General features: G+C 38.1%; 1 protein-coding gene across 2 annotated transcripts; it reads right to left on the bottom strand.

Annotated features, from left to right (window-relative positions):
• Window positions 1-1,592: 1,592 nt before the first annotated feature.
• Window positions 1,593-16,732, bottom strand: LOC108681894 (luciferin sulfotransferase). 2 transcript variants are annotated; one of them, XM_018170976.2, is made up of 9 exons: window positions 16,572-16,732; window positions 16,060-16,152; window positions 14,305-14,495; window positions 6,076-6,172; window positions 4,900-5,077; window positions 4,150-4,270; window positions 3,489-3,583; window positions 2,827-3,012; window positions 1,593-1,978 (listed from the first exon to the last, which is right to left on the bottom strand). In XM_018170976.2, the coding sequence occupies exons 2-9, from the start codon at window positions 16,089-16,091 to the stop codon at window positions 1,874-1,876; spliced, it is 1,005 nt and encodes a 334-aa protein (XP_018026465.1). In that variant the 5' UTR covers window positions 16,092-16,152; window positions 16,572-16,732; the 3' UTR covers window positions 1,593-1,873. The 2 variants fall into 2 exon arrangements, with proteins under 2 accessions (XP_018026465.1, XP_018026464.1); XM_018170975.2 differs by lacking the exon at window positions 16,572-16,732 and having other exon boundaries at window positions 16,060-16,216.
• Between the last annotated feature and the right edge of the window lie 681 nt (window positions 16,733-17,413).

Genomic DNA, 17,413 nt, shown 5'->3' with positions numbered 1-17,413 from the left:
TTCTATGGTGCCTAGTCATATTGATCTTCTGGATGACTTGAATTTATATATCCTTGCGCATCATTTTTCGGTGATCCATGAATGTAGCTACACCTGGTAATGTAGCCATGAATTGACTGAAATTCATGTCTAACCCATAGGTATGGCGACTATTCTACAGCTGTGTAAATCGGTGAAAGGTTTAATTTTGGCATATTCAACACAACTATTGCTATTGTTCAACTAGTAACCAATGATATATATTCTTATGTATCTTGTAAGCTTTATTTCATTTAGATACATCTTATTTTAAATGATCAAAATGGCAATTTGAGTTAACTATAGTTTTTCTTGCCTCTAAATTCCTAAGATAATTTTGTTTTGCCAGGAATGAGTTTTATAGCTCTATTTGAAACGCGTGGCCAAAAAATGTGCCATATATTTAACCTTTAAGAAAAAAATACGTTTATTATTATTCTGTCCGTGAATTGAAATAATGGGAAAATCATCGAATTTATATGGTTTAATTTCTCTTATTCATAATATGAAAATAAATTTTCCCATCCGTCGACATTTATTCACAACAATCCGTATTTTTCTACAGAAATCTTGGTGACTCGAATTTAAGTGGAGTGAATTTTGAAGTAAACTCGCCGGAAATTAAACTTGAGTTTGAATTGCGTTTATTTTTACAGGTTGCAGATTTGAATATTATTGCAAATGAAGACTCACATTTTTAACAAACATAATTTTGAATTTCTAACAAGTGTAGATTTACATTTCAAGGAAATTCAGATTACATACTTAAATAATATTGAATGTATTGTGCTCCAGGTTGGCGACCACACAAGCCACTTGAGCGCCCAACAGCTCCAGCAGTTCAAGAAGTGGACGGAGGAGGCGTTGAAAGCTCCAGACTTCCCATACTATCGCAATTACGAGTAACGTTTACTGAATAATTCAATTTTAACCTTATCAATGTTAACGAATTTTCTTTTAGTGCCACCACTGTTGAATTTAACCGTATTGTCGTGTGTGGGATGTGACTAACTTTGCGATGCTTTCTCTTACTCATGCTCATTAATTGTTGGGTTCGTTGCTACTATAAAGGTATATTTAAATTAACTTCTGATAAGGTAAAAGTATATTTGAATTCATCTTATTACTATCAAATTTTAACTAAAGAACTATACAATTTTTTATATAATTACTGCGATAATAAAAGTATATTTGAATTAATGATTTATTAATAGCTTGGCACAAATGTGACTAAAAAGCTCATCCAATATCATCGTTGGTATTTCTTATAATGGAAACTATCAGCGAGTTTAGGTTCGTTTTAAAATCTAACTATGTATTAATATAGAGATAGTAATGTGACAAACAAGACTCGACACTTCACACCGATTTGTAACTTTTGACACAAATCGGCATTCTACTGTTACTAAGTACAAATTTGTTACTTATTCACTCAGTGAGAAAATTTCGTAATAATTTATAATAATAAGAGCATTTCTATAATTAACGAAAATATCGAATTATTCTTTGTCTCAGAATTGCCTCTCTTATTCATTTTTTAGCATTAATATGCTAACTTTAGCTATCATTATATTATATAGTCTTATTATTACGTTATAAATCATTACAATATAAGGTATTACATTATAACGTGCTGCCCTTAATATGTTATGCATAGTATTATATAGTGTCATTATTACGTTATAAGTCATTATGATATAGCTCATAACATTATAACGCGCTGCCTTAATATGTTATGCGCTGATATCATATAGTATTATTATTACGTTATAAATCATTACAATACAACGTATTACATTATAACGTGCTGCCCTTAATATGTTATACGCTGATATCAGTTCAGCCGCCCGACGCTTCAGTCTCTGTAGTACGGGAAGTCAGAATCCTTTAGGCAAGTCTGCGTCCACACCTGGAACCTCTTGAGCTGGTCTACGGACAACACGTTCTTGTGATCCCCTACCTGTTAAAACCATCGATTAATTATCATTATCGAGTATTGGATTAAGAGAGAATCATTTAAATGAAAACTTATGCATTACAGTATGTTACAAATAGGATCAATAAAGCGTGTTTTTCTGTAAATACTTATACATTATAAATTGTTCCAACTGTAAGTCAATAAGGGTTCAATGCATCACTACAATGGTCAATGTATCACTACGATGAAAATAACCCGATATACACTATTTTGCAAAAAGTTTGATGAAGATATTCTAACTATATAATAAGGATATTCTCATCGTCGTTGTCAGCAAAATGTGGATGCCTATCCAGGCCTATTTATTTAATGCCGAAGATACTATACTATACTATATACAGTGTATGCTTCGGAGTACCGCTCCACGAGATCGCATTGCTGATCGTTTCCCGGTAAAGTAGGGAAGTCGAATAGCGATTAGAGACTTTGAAATTCGAAATGGTTCATCCAATTCTTCAATTAAGAGTTTAAGTTCATGTTTACGTATGGTTAAATGTCGTGTTCTGAAGTTATTTACATGTTTTTTGTTCATGTGATTTTTTCGCATTATGTGTTTTGATTTTCCCCAGTTCAATTTTAAAGTAAAAGTGTATCATTTTGAGCCTCATTTACTCATTTGTCGCGATCAATTTCTAGAAAACCTTTGGCAAAAACGCGCCTTATTGACGGTCTTGTCCTTATTAATCAATGATACGATAGCGAATAAACAATTGATCTAACGCACCCGAAGTGTAGAAAAAATTCCGATTACAAATAAATATAAAATTATAACAAAAACAACGCTTCTATACAGGAAAGGGATTTAAATTTTCGTCTCATTTTCAACTTACAATTCCTTTCCTCATGAACTTGACCCCTGTATTCTCGACCAGTCCATCCATGGTGCTCTCGTTGTTGGTGGCAGGATTATCCTTCATATTTCTAAAAGAAAGATGCTCCACAATCTCCGGTAGCTGGTTCTCTGGTATTGGTACCTCTAGGTACTTGGCCACTCGTACCATTTCGCCAACCAAGTCCTGAATCATGTTATTTATTTGAAGTTTAAATCAATCGTGAGATGCCCTAATATAATCATACATCAGTTGCAATAATTGTAATAAAATATCAATTGATCTACGCATAGCTATGAGAAAGTAACTGTTATTTTGTCAACTAAGAGATTCCCTTTTCCTTTTGCAGACAGCAAAAACGAGACAAATTTTTATGCTACTGGAGAACTTATTGAAGTAAACGAAGTAACTTAGTATGCAGAATCTTGGATTGTTTTGGCCAAATAAGATGGCAGTGAGAATTTTTCAAGTGGATGGATATTTTATATATATTAAATTAATAATATCACATTCAGAAAAGAACAAAAATGTCTCGTTTCAGGGGATTTATTAATCTCCTAGAAAACGCGAACATATTTTGCAAACCAAATATGCAGGAAAATTTCTATATGCTTCCAACACCCTCCACTCTACGCCACATTATTCAACATAAACCTACGTACCGCATGCATGTCTTCGTATTTCAACACAAGTATGTTGTCGCTTTTTCTTTTATTCCAGAAGCTCAACACGTTGCTCCAGTATGGCCCGAATTCATCTGCATCAATAGATTGTTATTCAATCGTAAAATATTTTCAGCTACTCTCTGTAGGTTAAATACTGTACACGTCCTGTCACTACTGTGAATCTGCTATAGCTCGTTATTGTTTTCTCTACATAGTTCGAGAAAATCATTTTAGTATGATTACATAATAGGAAATCTTTGTCACAAAACATGACATCAACGTTTTTCATTATTCATGTGCACTCGCACTTTTCCATGGAATTTTTAGTGCTTAATAAAATGTACTACATTTATTCGTCGCCGATTGATATTTAGAACAATTCAACAACGATCTGTTCTAAGATACTTATGCTAACCAGGCTTGATCTTTTGCCAACTGGAGTTTTTACTTTTTATGTATTAAATCCGTAGGTCTAAGATTTTTGCTGCCGCTTTCATTGTATCAACTTTTATAAGCAATGATGCTCGCGTGCGTTCGTCTTTTTATTTTCGCAGTAAACAATAGCCTGGTCCTAGCGTGTAATGCTCACGTTAAACAAAACGAAACACATTGATAAATACGCCTTGTTATTCTAATAATTTCATTGATCCAGACTCACATCTGGCGCTGAGAAACATGTCGACGAAATGATCGAAGTCTCCGGTGTAGCCGAGAAATTTGATGGTGTGGTGGAACAGCGACACGCATACGTCTCGTGGATCGCGTACCACGTATATTATCTGCATAGAGTGATCAGCGTATTAATTTTAGGTGACGTATAGTTAATGCTCAACGAGTATCAACGTATTCAACTATATTCCACCCCAAAAATCATCTCTATGTAGTTTTTCTGCATAAGATTTTTCTCGTCGACTAATTCAAGCCCTCTCTCTAGAAGATGTTAAAAAAATAATTCATTCATATTCGGACACGTACGTCATTTGAATTAGCTTTTCATCGTAAATAACAATTCATATAAATTTGTTGGATTGTATATAAAACAAAGATGAAAATGGAAAACTATACCATTTGATATGCAGTAAAATATCACGGTTGCACACTTATTTTGAATACCCTGTACACGCTGACATCTGACGTAAAAATAACGTACATTAAACGATTTTTCGAGGAAATTGACGTAGTTCTAGCGTCATTTGCCTGTAAGGGAAGGGCATACTGTACAAGCCCGAGATCCTACGAATCGATGGTCTACTTTCATTTATCCTCAGCGCAACATTCGCGTCCATATTAAATACAGAAACTAGCAGCATGTGAATTATATCCCGATTTTATTAAGAGTCATAGTAGAATGCGTTTAACTATTAATGTCTGTCTAGTTAAGATGTTGCAAGATTTCTGGCTACAATACCTTAGACTTGGAGCTTCTGACGCCACGGGGCATCAGCTCCCGGTGGAGGTGGGTCTTGATCAGACGTGGGTCGTCTCCACGCTCCAGGATCCTCCATTGCGCTCCAGGTTTCTCCACGTTGTCGTCTGGCATCGATTCCAGAGCCTGGACGAGTTCTGGAGTCATGAGAGAGTCCCACCTATGAAAAAAATAAATAATAAATTGAATTTATTTTTATAAAATATGTTTATTCTTCAACATGTACAAATGCTAAATTTTTGCCATGAGGCATAAATGAAATGTTTGCTCTTGGCCCAAGAAATTCAAGCAATGGATACCATCATGCATGTGCAAGTCCACTGCTCTTGTTATCAAGATAATAATATCAGTAGAGAGGTTTGCAAAGTTATATTGCGTTATAACCTAGATTTCAGTAAGCTTAGTTACTTTGAAAGTCTTGGTTACTTTACCGTGCTGTTTAACCTGGTACAGCGGATAACCTGCTAAGCCGAACAAGCTGGTACGATGGTTAACCTAATAAGTCGTATAAACTGCTAAGCTGTATAACAACTAAACCGCGTTACCTGACATGGCGATAACAAAGCCGGATAACCTGATAAGCCATAAAACCTGATAGGCTATACCTAGCAAAGCCGGATAATTAGATAAGATGATCCGGATACCTTGATAAGTTGATAAGATGATCCGTATACCTTGATAAGTTGATAAGATGATCCGGATACCTTGATAAGTTGATTAGATGATCCGGATACCTTGATAAGTTGATTAGATGATCCGGATACCTTGATAAGTTGATAAGATGATACGGTGGATAACCCGATAATTCAGATGATCCGGGAAACCTGTCATGCTGAGATAACTAACCTGCTAAGTAACCTACCATATTACACTCAACATCCTAAACAAAGCCGAATTAAGAAAATTGTTAATTTTATGAAAGATTTAAGGTGATACCTGTTGCTCGTTTAGTAGAAAAGGCTCAGAATTCCTCGGGGGGATTAATTTACTTCGAGAAAAAATATAATTCAGTACTCACTGCAGTGAGTGGCAGAGAGCGCATTTTCTCGTCTGTCTGTCAGAGATGGACAGACAGACGGGTGGACAGACGGACATGGCGAGCACAATAGCGCCTTTTTTCCATAAATGAGAAAATGCGCTAAAAATCCTCAGACGTACTCGAAAAAAGGGAAGCGGTTCATGAGGGGCTTGCTGCTGAGGCTGTGGTCGAGACCTCGCACTAGACACCACACCAGCTCCTGCGTCCATGTCGTGCCTGCCAAGGAACAATAAATAAATAATAATTATAGCGATTTCAGCGTTTATTAGGCCGTAGGCCTGTCGCCGATTCTTAACATCGCAGAACATTCACAGCTCGTTGCGGTCTCGAACTCGCAACTCCATGCTACAATTCTGCTGTTCTTAACCGCCCGGCCTCCTCGCTGATTCCGACCAGAAACTGGCGCACAGAGCTGGGATAGAACCCGCACCTCGATATATCTCTGCGCCAATCTTGGTACTCTGAACTTTAACCAATGGGCCACAAGTGTTTCTCTAAAGTATTTCTTAGTTATTTATATATTTCTATATCATTTATTTCTTATTACTTATGTATATCTATATATTCACATTGATTCTACAATTTACTTTACTTCATTGGTAGTAAATGTTCTACCATGCAATGCTAAAGTGCAATTATTCACATTTGAGTTATAAGAATACCATATAATCTATTAACTCAAGGAGATAGGAATGAATCATCTACGCGAGTATATATATACTTCAATTAAAATGCTTGAATTAAAATTCTTACCATAGAACAAAAAATTATATATCAGTCACATCAAGTAATAAAATTATTAACCATTTTTGTCAAATACGATATTAATTAATTAAAATAAAACGTTATATCGTTAAAAAATAATACGTAATTACAATGAAAATATTACATTCTTCGTTTTTATACTTCTATTATAATTCGATTAGAATAAAATAGATTACGATATAAACTCATGAACATGTTACCACTACAACTGCAAAAATGAATGTACAATCTCCAAGGCATAAAACCATCGAGATCTGAAACATACCATTTGAAATAATCGGAAACAAAATAACAAACAAATAATTTTATACGATGTTTAAACCAAACATCTTACACTCATTAATGATTAGTGAGTCATACTGCCTAAATAGTGATATTAGTATAGGTTGGCAGAATTTCTTCTTTCAAGCAGGTTTCATTGAAGACCAGAGAATTTGTTTTATTCGCAATTTTCTTATTAGTTTTTTCAATATATCGAACAATATTTTTAGTTTGAACTGGCAAATCGAAAATCATTTTTTTAGCTTGATTTCGAGCTCTTGCATACAGGTTATACTCAGCATCGCTACGAGTTCGTAAATAACGCTTGAATAAGATTATTCTGGGAGGCAGAATAATAAGTCTGCCTCCCAGGATAACCGGGCAGACGAACCCAATCTGGTCGTAGACTGAGTTAGTAACGGACAGCATTCCGCGTCTCGTGAAAGGTCTCTCAGGAAGACTCACCTTGAGCGTGAAGCAGTCGTCTCTAACGTTCCAGATTATGCCTGGAGTACTGTGCATGGCGCATTGAAAAACTCAACCTCATACCCAGCAGCTCTCTCGCTGGATGGGAATGCAGACAATACTTCCGAAGAGCTGGATACGATCTTGTGTAAACGTATCTGATACCGCGCCAGAATACTCTTGGCCACTGAGAGGACTCCGATGGCATCCGAGGGATTCGACGCCGTACCTAAGCCATCATCGCAGTAGAAGTTGGAGATGATGTACGACTGCGCATCCCGAAAATGCGGGCGATCTTTCAAGTCTTCCGTTTTACCTCCGATGCACTCCACTGCCTTTCTTAAGGCCCGTTTACACTAGGGGCAACGACATGGGCGGTGAGGCGCTTGCTGCAGCGCCTCACCGCCCACAACCGTTCACATTAATTTTTGTACACGGTAGCTCGAGACCGCGCGCTTTGAAGATTGTATACCAGTTAATAAGACGTCAGTGGAGATGGATATAGCCGAAATACTAGACTGCCGGTGGACTTGTTTGACAGTCTGCTAAAGAAAATAATGTCACTCACCCAGAAGCAGGATGATGGAATTGAGATGGAATTCACATACAATGGAATTCATTTGCAATGAAACCAAATTTCACTATTCAATGCTTCTCTTAACTTGAAAATGAATGTTGCTACATTCGAAACGTCGTTAATATATTATTATTTGCTAAATCTGCCTTTTGATCTACCAACGTCATCTAAGAATTGTTCAACTCCTTGAAAATTCAAATGCACTCTCTGGTCATAAATTGTACGCATATAAATAGTGATATCTGTACGTAGGCCTGATACTCTTTTTTTTCGGATCCAGTTGAGGCAAGAAAGTAGGTAAATTTGGACAAAAGTTCATTGCAAATTGGAATATGCCGCACTCATTTCTGTCAGTGTAATTTTACTAGGGAGATCCATCATTGAACTCTGCATCCAACTTGAAAATCTGAAGGTTATCGCAACTCCTTGAGATAAGATTATGAGATCGGTAACAACAATCTAATTATCTAAAGATTGTTATTCAATTAAATATTGTGTATTATTATTTGTTACTAGCTGGCAAATAGATTAGGCATATTTGGATTTTTGACTAAAATTGCCGTCAATGGATAATAGGATAATATAACAGTAGGTTTTTGAATGCAGGTTACTAGCTTATACCCTGATTTGTTTCACTCAATGATAGGAAAGGCCTCGTGTACCAATTGAATTCCCATTCCAGCAATGAAAACTCAAAGTAACCTCAATCATTGCAGAAGATGAGCTAAAATTAAACTTGGTGGAGCCAAAAAAAACTCAGTGGATGAACAGCTAGTACAGTTCTAGCTAAGCTGAAAACAAAGAAGGAAGCCTACCAGCGTTATACACAGACTCGTACCCTGTCAAAATTTAGCCGCGGCAGACGGTCTGGTTTCGGTTGTCAGTCTCGGATTAGAGATGATTCAGATGTGAAATGGCCGCATCTCATAATTAGCCGCCCAGTAGGAGCTATTTTGGGTAGTTTCATGGGAAAAAATATAAGGGTCAAATGACACACGAAATCAGCGGCTGGCCAGGCCACCATTGGCTTACCCTGCTCAGTAGCTGGCCTGAGTTCTTATAGCGCGAGCGCGACTAGCCCCTGCCATTAGTTGTGGCGCTGCATGTGCATTGTGCATGGGTACGAACTTATCAACACGCTAGCGTTTCAACACTCTTGCATTGCGTGTACGTAGACATGCTTGCGTTGCGTTATCTACAACACGCTTGCATCGAGTGCGTGTTGCTCACACGAGAGTTGCGTGAGATTCAACACGCGTGCGATGCGTGTCTGTCAATGCGCTTGCTTTGCGTGCGCATAGAAAAACACATCGGCATTGTTATCTTCAACACGCTTACGTTACTTTCATGTCAATGGGGTTGCTACTAATGCTCGCCAACGCGCGTTTTCAGTAGCGCATGCGTGAACAGGGCTATCTTCAATACGCGATCTAACGCGGACATTTCGTTTCTGTTAACACGTATGCGATTTGCGAATATGTACAACAACACGCGTGCAGTACGTTTTCTTGAACACGCTTGTGTTACTTCTATGTCTACGTACATATGTGCGTCGCGTTCTAGCAACACGCACAAATTGCAATTACAAGCAAGGCTTCAAAACTCACGCATTCCAGGGAAGACTGATAAACAACCCCCAAAATACTCCCTATTCTCAGGTGGGGTTACCCGCACCCCCTACCCCCACTACCCCCGACGCTCTGCACCGGCTCTGGTGACTCAAACAGTCAGTAGCTAAGTGCATTTCGTGGTGTTAAGTGGTTATTGGCTAATTAGACATGCTTCTCGTTTCCATCGTGTATCCTTAGTGTGAACTGCGATGCAAGCTAATAGAAAATAATGAAGTTTCTAAAAGCTGAACATGCTAATTTAGGAATATTTAGAAACACAACTTCCTAAGTGTTTAATATCCAGTGCCTCCTAAAGTGAAGGTCTTTGACGGTTAGAACTTGGAAGTTGGAACGCACGACGACATTCAAGTACACACCGTCGAGCTTCGAGATTTTTGCTGAAATTTTTAACTTTGGGGTATAATGACACGAACGTGTTATTTCAGCTGTTCGTGTTATTATACTCGAGGTTATAATTTCTGATCCATCGGCCAAGACATCATCAGGATCGTTTGTGGACTACAGAACCGAAAGCTTAGATTCATAAGTCGGTTAACTTCGAGTTGAGTAGTGGCATCGGGCAACCTTACCAACTGGTCAGCGGAGAGCTTGTTGCTGAAGACGTGTTACAACAGGGTTTACAGAGCAAGCAAATTTGTAAGGTAACTAGCCTAAGTTGCACGGTTCCGTTATTGTGAACTCTATTCGAAGTGAAATCAAACTATTGGTATTTGCACGTGCGTATTTCGTGAGTTTTAGGTACACAGGATAGGGAAAAATTGCATTTCCGTGAATAATTTCACTAGAGATATTAGGTACTTCATACCTGGAAACATGAATTAGCTACCTATATTGAGAATTGAGTCTGCTATGTTGGAATAGTTCAAATTAAGCTCTGTAAATACAATAGGCTGTTTTTTGCTAATACTGTATTTTAGGATAATTTTAAGGACTGATTCAACTGATTATTGCGGGAGAATGCTTAACAGTACATGTGAATATTTGGTGCTCGCGAATATGAGAGAAGGTTCAATACTGGTTAAGGTGAGATAATATTTCGCTCAGCCGTACGTGGTAAATGTTTGGTATCGGCCCCTACTACCGCAACAGGTAGGAGTGTTTGGTACGGGTAAATGGGTTGAATGTTTCGTACATGGATGATGTGGGATAATATTGAGCAGTGTTGAATATTGGAGTATGTTGATATTTGAGTGATATCGCATACTGAAGAATGTTTTGTTTTGGGAAATGTGTGAGAATGCTGGCTGCTGGTGAATATTGAAAATTATTTTGCTCGGGCAATGTGCGAGGGTCTTTCAATTCTGGAAAATATTAGAGAATGTTATGGGTAATTTGGAAAGTCGGGGTTGAAAGTTTTATTAACTGATATTATTCCCGTTTCAAACTCGTGTTTACTTGTCACTTGCTTCATTGTGCCGCGATGATACATGTCTAGTCTGCTCACATATATATATAGCGTACATCGATTCAAATGACCCCCTCCCTTCCCCCCATAGAGGGGGGAAGGGAGGGGGCATTTTTTTAACGCATTTTTCAGATTCGGCCGTGTCTGTCCCGAACGTATCAGGTACCGAATACGCGCGCCCCACGATCGCCCCAAGTTCGACGGGTATTTCAAAAGATTCTCTTTCGGCGCTTATTTCGCTCCGGCTACCGGAACCTAAAGCGGACATAGAGCTTCTAATTTACACCGCAAAAAGAATTTGGGGCGACCCTGAGCCAGCGGCTGACAGGCATCCAAATTTTGATAGGGTAGCTATGCTGACTATAACCTATACGCAAGAGCTCGAAATCAAGCTAAAGAAAGCTGTCGCACCGCAGTAAAACTCTCGAAAAAATATTGCTAAAAATGCAAAAAGAACCCGAAAGCCTTCTTTTTGTATGCTAGCTCGAAGTGCAAGATGAAGGACAGTATTTCTGATTTGAAAGTAGATCAACGAAAGATATCCTCGGATGAGGACAAGGCTACCGTTCTTAATAAGTTTTTCAGTAGCGTATTCACAGAAGAGGACTCGAACAGTATTCCAGCAATTGAGGAGCACCCAATCGGCTCTAAATTAACAAGTTTTGAAATACAAAAAGAAGAGCGCCTCTCAAGCGCCTTATCGCTGTAAATCCAAACAAGTCATGTGGACCAGACGGCTTCCACCCCAGATTACTCAAAGAGTTAGTAACTGTCCTAGCCGGCTCTTTAACGTCATTTTTTCGGAAAACTTTGAACGAAGGAATCTTGCCGGCTGACTGGAAAGAAGCTCAAGTGACACCATTATTCAAAAAAGGTGACAAAAGCAGTCCGGGCAACTATCGCCCTGTCAGTTTGACAAGTGTCGTTTACAAGGTAATGGAATCTGCTGTGAGGGATCGATTGAAAGATCATTTGACTGCTAATAATCTCATATTAGACTGTCAACATGGCTTTATTGCCGGGAGATCCTGCACCACTAACCTGTTGTCTACTCTGAACGAATGGACCCGCCTGCTGGACGAAAGGGAGCCAGTAGATACAGTGTCCCTTGATTTTGCCGAGGCATTTGACAGTGTCCCCTATGAACGGCTGTTGCGGAAATTGCAGTCTTTGGGAATTGACAGCCATGTACTCAGATGGATAAGAGATTTTCTAGTAGGGAGACGACAACTTGTCAGTATTAATAGGTCCGTATGACTGGGCTTCAGTGCGCAGCGGCGTGCCACAAGGAAGCGTTCTCGGGCCTGTTTTATTCGTTGCGTTTATAAACAATCTGTCAGAAGCTGTGTCTAGCGTGTGCTCGATGTATGCTGACGACACAAAAATTCATAACACAGTGAAGAATACGTCGCAAAAAGTACAGTTGCAAGGAGATCTTGACAAGCTGGTTGACTGGGCTGATAAGTGGCAGCTGCGTTTTAACGCTGACAAATGTAAAGTAATCCGCCTTGGCATGAATAATGAACAGCAAGATTACAGTATGAGAAGACACGGTTGCAACGACAGAGCGATGATGTCGAAGTTGACAATGGAAAAAGATTCAGGAGTTAATATCATCAATGAGTTGAAATGTTTTAAGCATATTGAACGTCAAGTTAATAAAGCCATAAACGACTTGGACTGATCAGACGCTCTTTCGAGTTCCTAGATGCACAAGCAGTTGTTTGTTGCTGTCGTGCGCCCGAACCTAGAGATTGAAAACGTCGTGTGGTCACCGAAACTTGAAAAAGACAAAAATTTAATAGAGAGTGTTCAAAGACGTGCAACAATGATAATTCCGGGCTTAAGAGGCAAGTCCTACGTATGAGGAAAGATTAAAGATTATGAAGCTTCCAAGCCTCAGTTATCGACGTCTGCGTGGGGAACTCATTGAAGCATACAAGTGTACACATAACTTATACAAGGTCCCAGAAGGATTACTAGAATTTGAAACAAGAACCAACACCAGGGGCCACGGCTATAAACTAAAAAAACTGCGTTGTAACACATCCATGCGACAACATTTCTTTTCGCTTCGAGTCACCGACATTTGGAACAGCCTCCCTAATAGCATCGTTGACGCTCCCAGTATGAACGTCTTCAAGTACAGACTAGACGAAGTTATGCAGGAGCATATGTTCAGTCTTAAAATGCCTAGCAAATTACGGACCAGGATATGGAAAGATCGAGTTCCAAAGGCCGGATCCCTTGTGAATCAAGTCACGAAAAGTTCAAGAATCGGCAACAGGCCATGGGCCTATTTCTTCAACGCCGACACTTCTATTCTATTTAAAGCTTCATTCACAAGTATCATGACGTTGATGTCAGTCAATTGATCACTCAACTTCAACCTTAGTTTCCTTAATTAGTATTTGTTTGGGATGGAGCAGTCCCAGGCCACGATGGATCGCCGCTTCTGGTTATCGCCCTCATTTGGGCCACCTGATGCACGATGCTGTTGCTTGCTTCTCGCCGCTGGTAGTGGTGCAGGGGAGGTCAATCAGGGATTGCGCCCTTTCTCACCATGTGAGAAGCGACACAAATTTCTCCGGTGGTCATTGCTAGACTCGTTAAAGTTAACTCCGCCCTGCACTGAATATTCAATTAAAGTTTACAATAGAAGAAGGATAAACCAACAAAGTGATTCATACGCAGAATCTGCTGAAAGCAATCGAACATATTGCAGGATTCTCGGTCAAGTCATGCAATTAATGAATGCAAATGTTTTCATAAACTTTCGCTCCTCGCTTTGACACAAAATTTAAAAGCCTTTAAAAAACTCTTCAAAATGCCATATAAATTTTGCAAACAATTGTACTTAAATCAAGTTTATTACGTTTTTCCTTTATGCTCATGGTAAGATTTTTGGTAATGTTTTCGCGGTTTTGAAAATAAGTTAGATACCGCGATGAAGGAGGCCGTAGTATCCTTGACATTTTTCGTATCCTTTGTATCCTTAGTAAGTGTTTCGGACGTAGCAGTCCTACGCCTATCTAATATCTGCTACTTGCTCGTAATATTCCAAAAGCCTTGTGTCAAAATTAAATAAATATCTCCAAATGGGGATATTAAAATGGGGCGGCACCACCCTCGCCTCTGTAGACCGGGACCCGAAGAAAAGAATGTCGGGCTACTGACAGATCAGGCTCGGGATTACCTTAACACCAAGGAATCGAAGACGAACTACTTATACGACCCTACCTACCTGACTTAGGGTGCGACGCCACCCAGATATCCGAGCTCCTGCAGGGGAAGGAGCGATGGGCGGTATGGAAGTCCGCGTACTGTGGAAGGGCCGTGAAGGAATGCGGTACAACGTTCACAAGACTCGAGACCATGGGCAAGTACTTGTCAACATACTCTTGGTTTGGATGCACCAGCTCCTCTACGGATATTCTGTTGTAGAAAATAGAATAAGGGATTAGTTACTCAGAAGTAATAATATACGTTTAAAAATTGCTTTTTAAAGACAACACTTCTAAAGAATCCAGTGTTTCCAATGTTACAAATGTACAATGAATTTCTAATTTTATTTTCGGATATTAAAAAAATCAATTTTTTAATTTTTTAATATATAACATTTTTCAAAATTATTTATTCTGTCAATTGATTCACACATTGCCTCCAACTTCACACAAGTGTGCAAAATTTCATATCAATTGGAGGGGAAAAAGTGTGTCAAATATCAATTATAAGATTTGTAGCCGACAAAATTATATTTTCAGTTTTTTTAATATTGAAAAGAAAAAATTTATTCATAAAATTATTTATTTTGTCGTTTGATTCATGCATTGTCTCCAACTTTACGCAAGTGTGCAAAATTTCAGATCGATAGGATAAGAAGAAATGTATTAAATTTCGATTACAAGATTTGTAGCAGACAGACAAACAGACAAGAAGTGAAGTTAAAGAGAAGTGTTGTAAAAATAGTCAGGCTTCATGCTGACTGCTGAGTGAAATTTTCTACGGTGCTCTACATGCAAAATAACACTTTTTTCATTTCCACAATGAATAACATGCCTTCAAGTTGCATAATTTATTATATTGCATGAAAAATACATTTATTCCATGATTTGTCAATAATCTCTTATATGGACCAAAGACTTCGAAAGAAAAGAATTTACAAGGAGCGTCCTAGATTCTACTAAACCCATGGGATCTGACACAAGTTACACATAACGAGTTTATCTCGTTTTTATTCAATCATGATGGTATATATATATGGTGCCAGCAAATGCCCTGACCTCATAGAGTACACGTTCTATATATTTTTAATTTGGCCGCGCTCCAAGTATGAACGCGTTCAAGAACAGACTAGATAAAGCTATGGAAAAATATATATTCAGATTTGAAATGCCTAGCACCTTATCGAACCCGGTGGAAGTCTAGTAGCTACTTCAAACTATCGTCAGTCATGAAAAGATCCGGTCAAATGACATGATTTCAGATCTTCTATGAACAAGGCACGAAAAGGAAAAGAATCGGCGACAGGCCACATCAGGCCTACACTTCAGCGCCGAGATCACTATGTTATGATATGTTATAGTGCGACCTTTGATAACTCGAAGCCAACACCTGAGAGGCTGAGACTGCATATAAATCTACGGCAGCAGCCTACTTGCACGATTGTTACAACAGAAAGCGCATAACATAGTGATGTCGGCGCTGAAGTGTAGGCCTGATGTGGCCTGTCATGGTTCTTGCAATATAGCAGAGGTGATGTTACATGGTATTATCGCAAAATCAATATAAATTTTTCTAAATTGAAGCCAAATAAATTTCGGTATATTGTTAATTTAGTTGATCTTCCTTTGATTTGATTTATTTTTTTTACCCGTTAATAATCTCGTTCCATTATTGATGAAAAAAACATGCTTGCCTTACCCAGTAATTTTTATTAACACAAACGAAACACGAAACTGTTAGATGCCTCTAATAATTTTTCCTTGCTATTCCTTACCTTTCAGTTTCGTCTTCATGATTTTCAGACATCGCTTCTTGTCTTCAACAACGAAAGGCAACTGCTCGTGCTGTAAATATGATGATGGTAGGCCTGTAAAAATTTGTTATAATTGAAAAAAAATATTAAAAGTGTACTGATTCCGTATACATCAATTGCTTGATGTAAGAGTAGAACAGGCAATCTCGGACGAAAACTCTCTTTCATGCAAAGCTATAATGAACGATTTTCAAATTTCTCTAGTATTTTGCAAGCAATCTCGAACGAAACTTATGCTCGGTGAGCACCTCAGGCAATCACTTATATCATTAACTAGTATTTTTTATGACATGAAAACAGGTTCAGGACCAGCAACACTTTGAAGGCCCTTCTCTCATCCAGTTTTCTTAACCTACAACAGCTCGAGCGTTTTTTCGGGCATGCTCTTGTGAAGACAAATTAAAGTTATGTTTTCTATTGTATCAATGATCAAATTAGTAATTGTAGAATTTTGGTACCGGAATTAAACGTACTTGAATGTAATGAAAATGAATCGGTGATGGAAGTCTTGAGCCGAGCCCTTAGCTATCACATATGCAGCTTATATCTAACAGTGACCAGAAGAAAAATGATAGCTTTGGCCATTAACATTAAATTCTAATAAGAATATTGAGATACTTTGTCAAATCGTAACACAAATGAAATTAGATATTCTTCTTATACACGGTTGGTGACTTAGTCAAAAATAAAAGTCAAAAGTTTGGTGACTTAGCCATAAATTTAAGTCACAAGGTTGGTGACTTAGTCATAAATTTAAATCACAAGGTTGGTGACTTAGTCATAAATTTAAGTCACAAGGTTGGTGACTTAGTCATAAATTTAAGTCACAAGGTTGGTGACTTAGTACTAAATTTAAGTAATTTGAGTCACAAGTTTGGTGACTTAATACTAAATTTAAGTCACAAGGTTGGTGACTTAGTCATAAATTTAAGTCACAAGGTTGGTGACTTAGTCATAAATTTAAGTCATAAGTTTGATGATTTAGTACTAAATTAAAGTCACAAGCTTGGTGACTTAGTCATAAATTTAATCCACCGACATGCAAAAATGTACAACCAAGCAGCTGAGCTACTGTATGGTGCATATATGGGACCAACTGAATGCTTCTTGTCTCATTCAACTGACACACTGGGGCAATGATTGTCGGTCCACATAAGTATGAATATCATTACAATATTACTCCTATTCCTCCACGAAAATGTCGGCTACAAATTATATGAATAATAGATGTGATGAAATATACAAATATTGATAGTGAAAAATTTTATTGCTTAAGTATTCGACGAGTAGATGGCTGTTTACACATTGTTATTTG

The sequence above is a fragment of the Hyalella azteca genome, unplaced genomic scaffold, assembly GCF_000764305.2.
Source record: "Hyalella azteca isolate HAZT.00-mixed unplaced genomic scaffold, Hazt_2.0.2 contig9610, whole genome shotgun sequence".
Taxonomy (NCBI): domain Eukaryota; kingdom Metazoa; phylum Arthropoda; class Malacostraca; order Amphipoda; family Hyalellidae; genus Hyalella; species Hyalella azteca.
Note: the sequence above shows the minus strand (reverse complement) of the source record. Positions and strands in the feature narration are given on the sequence as shown.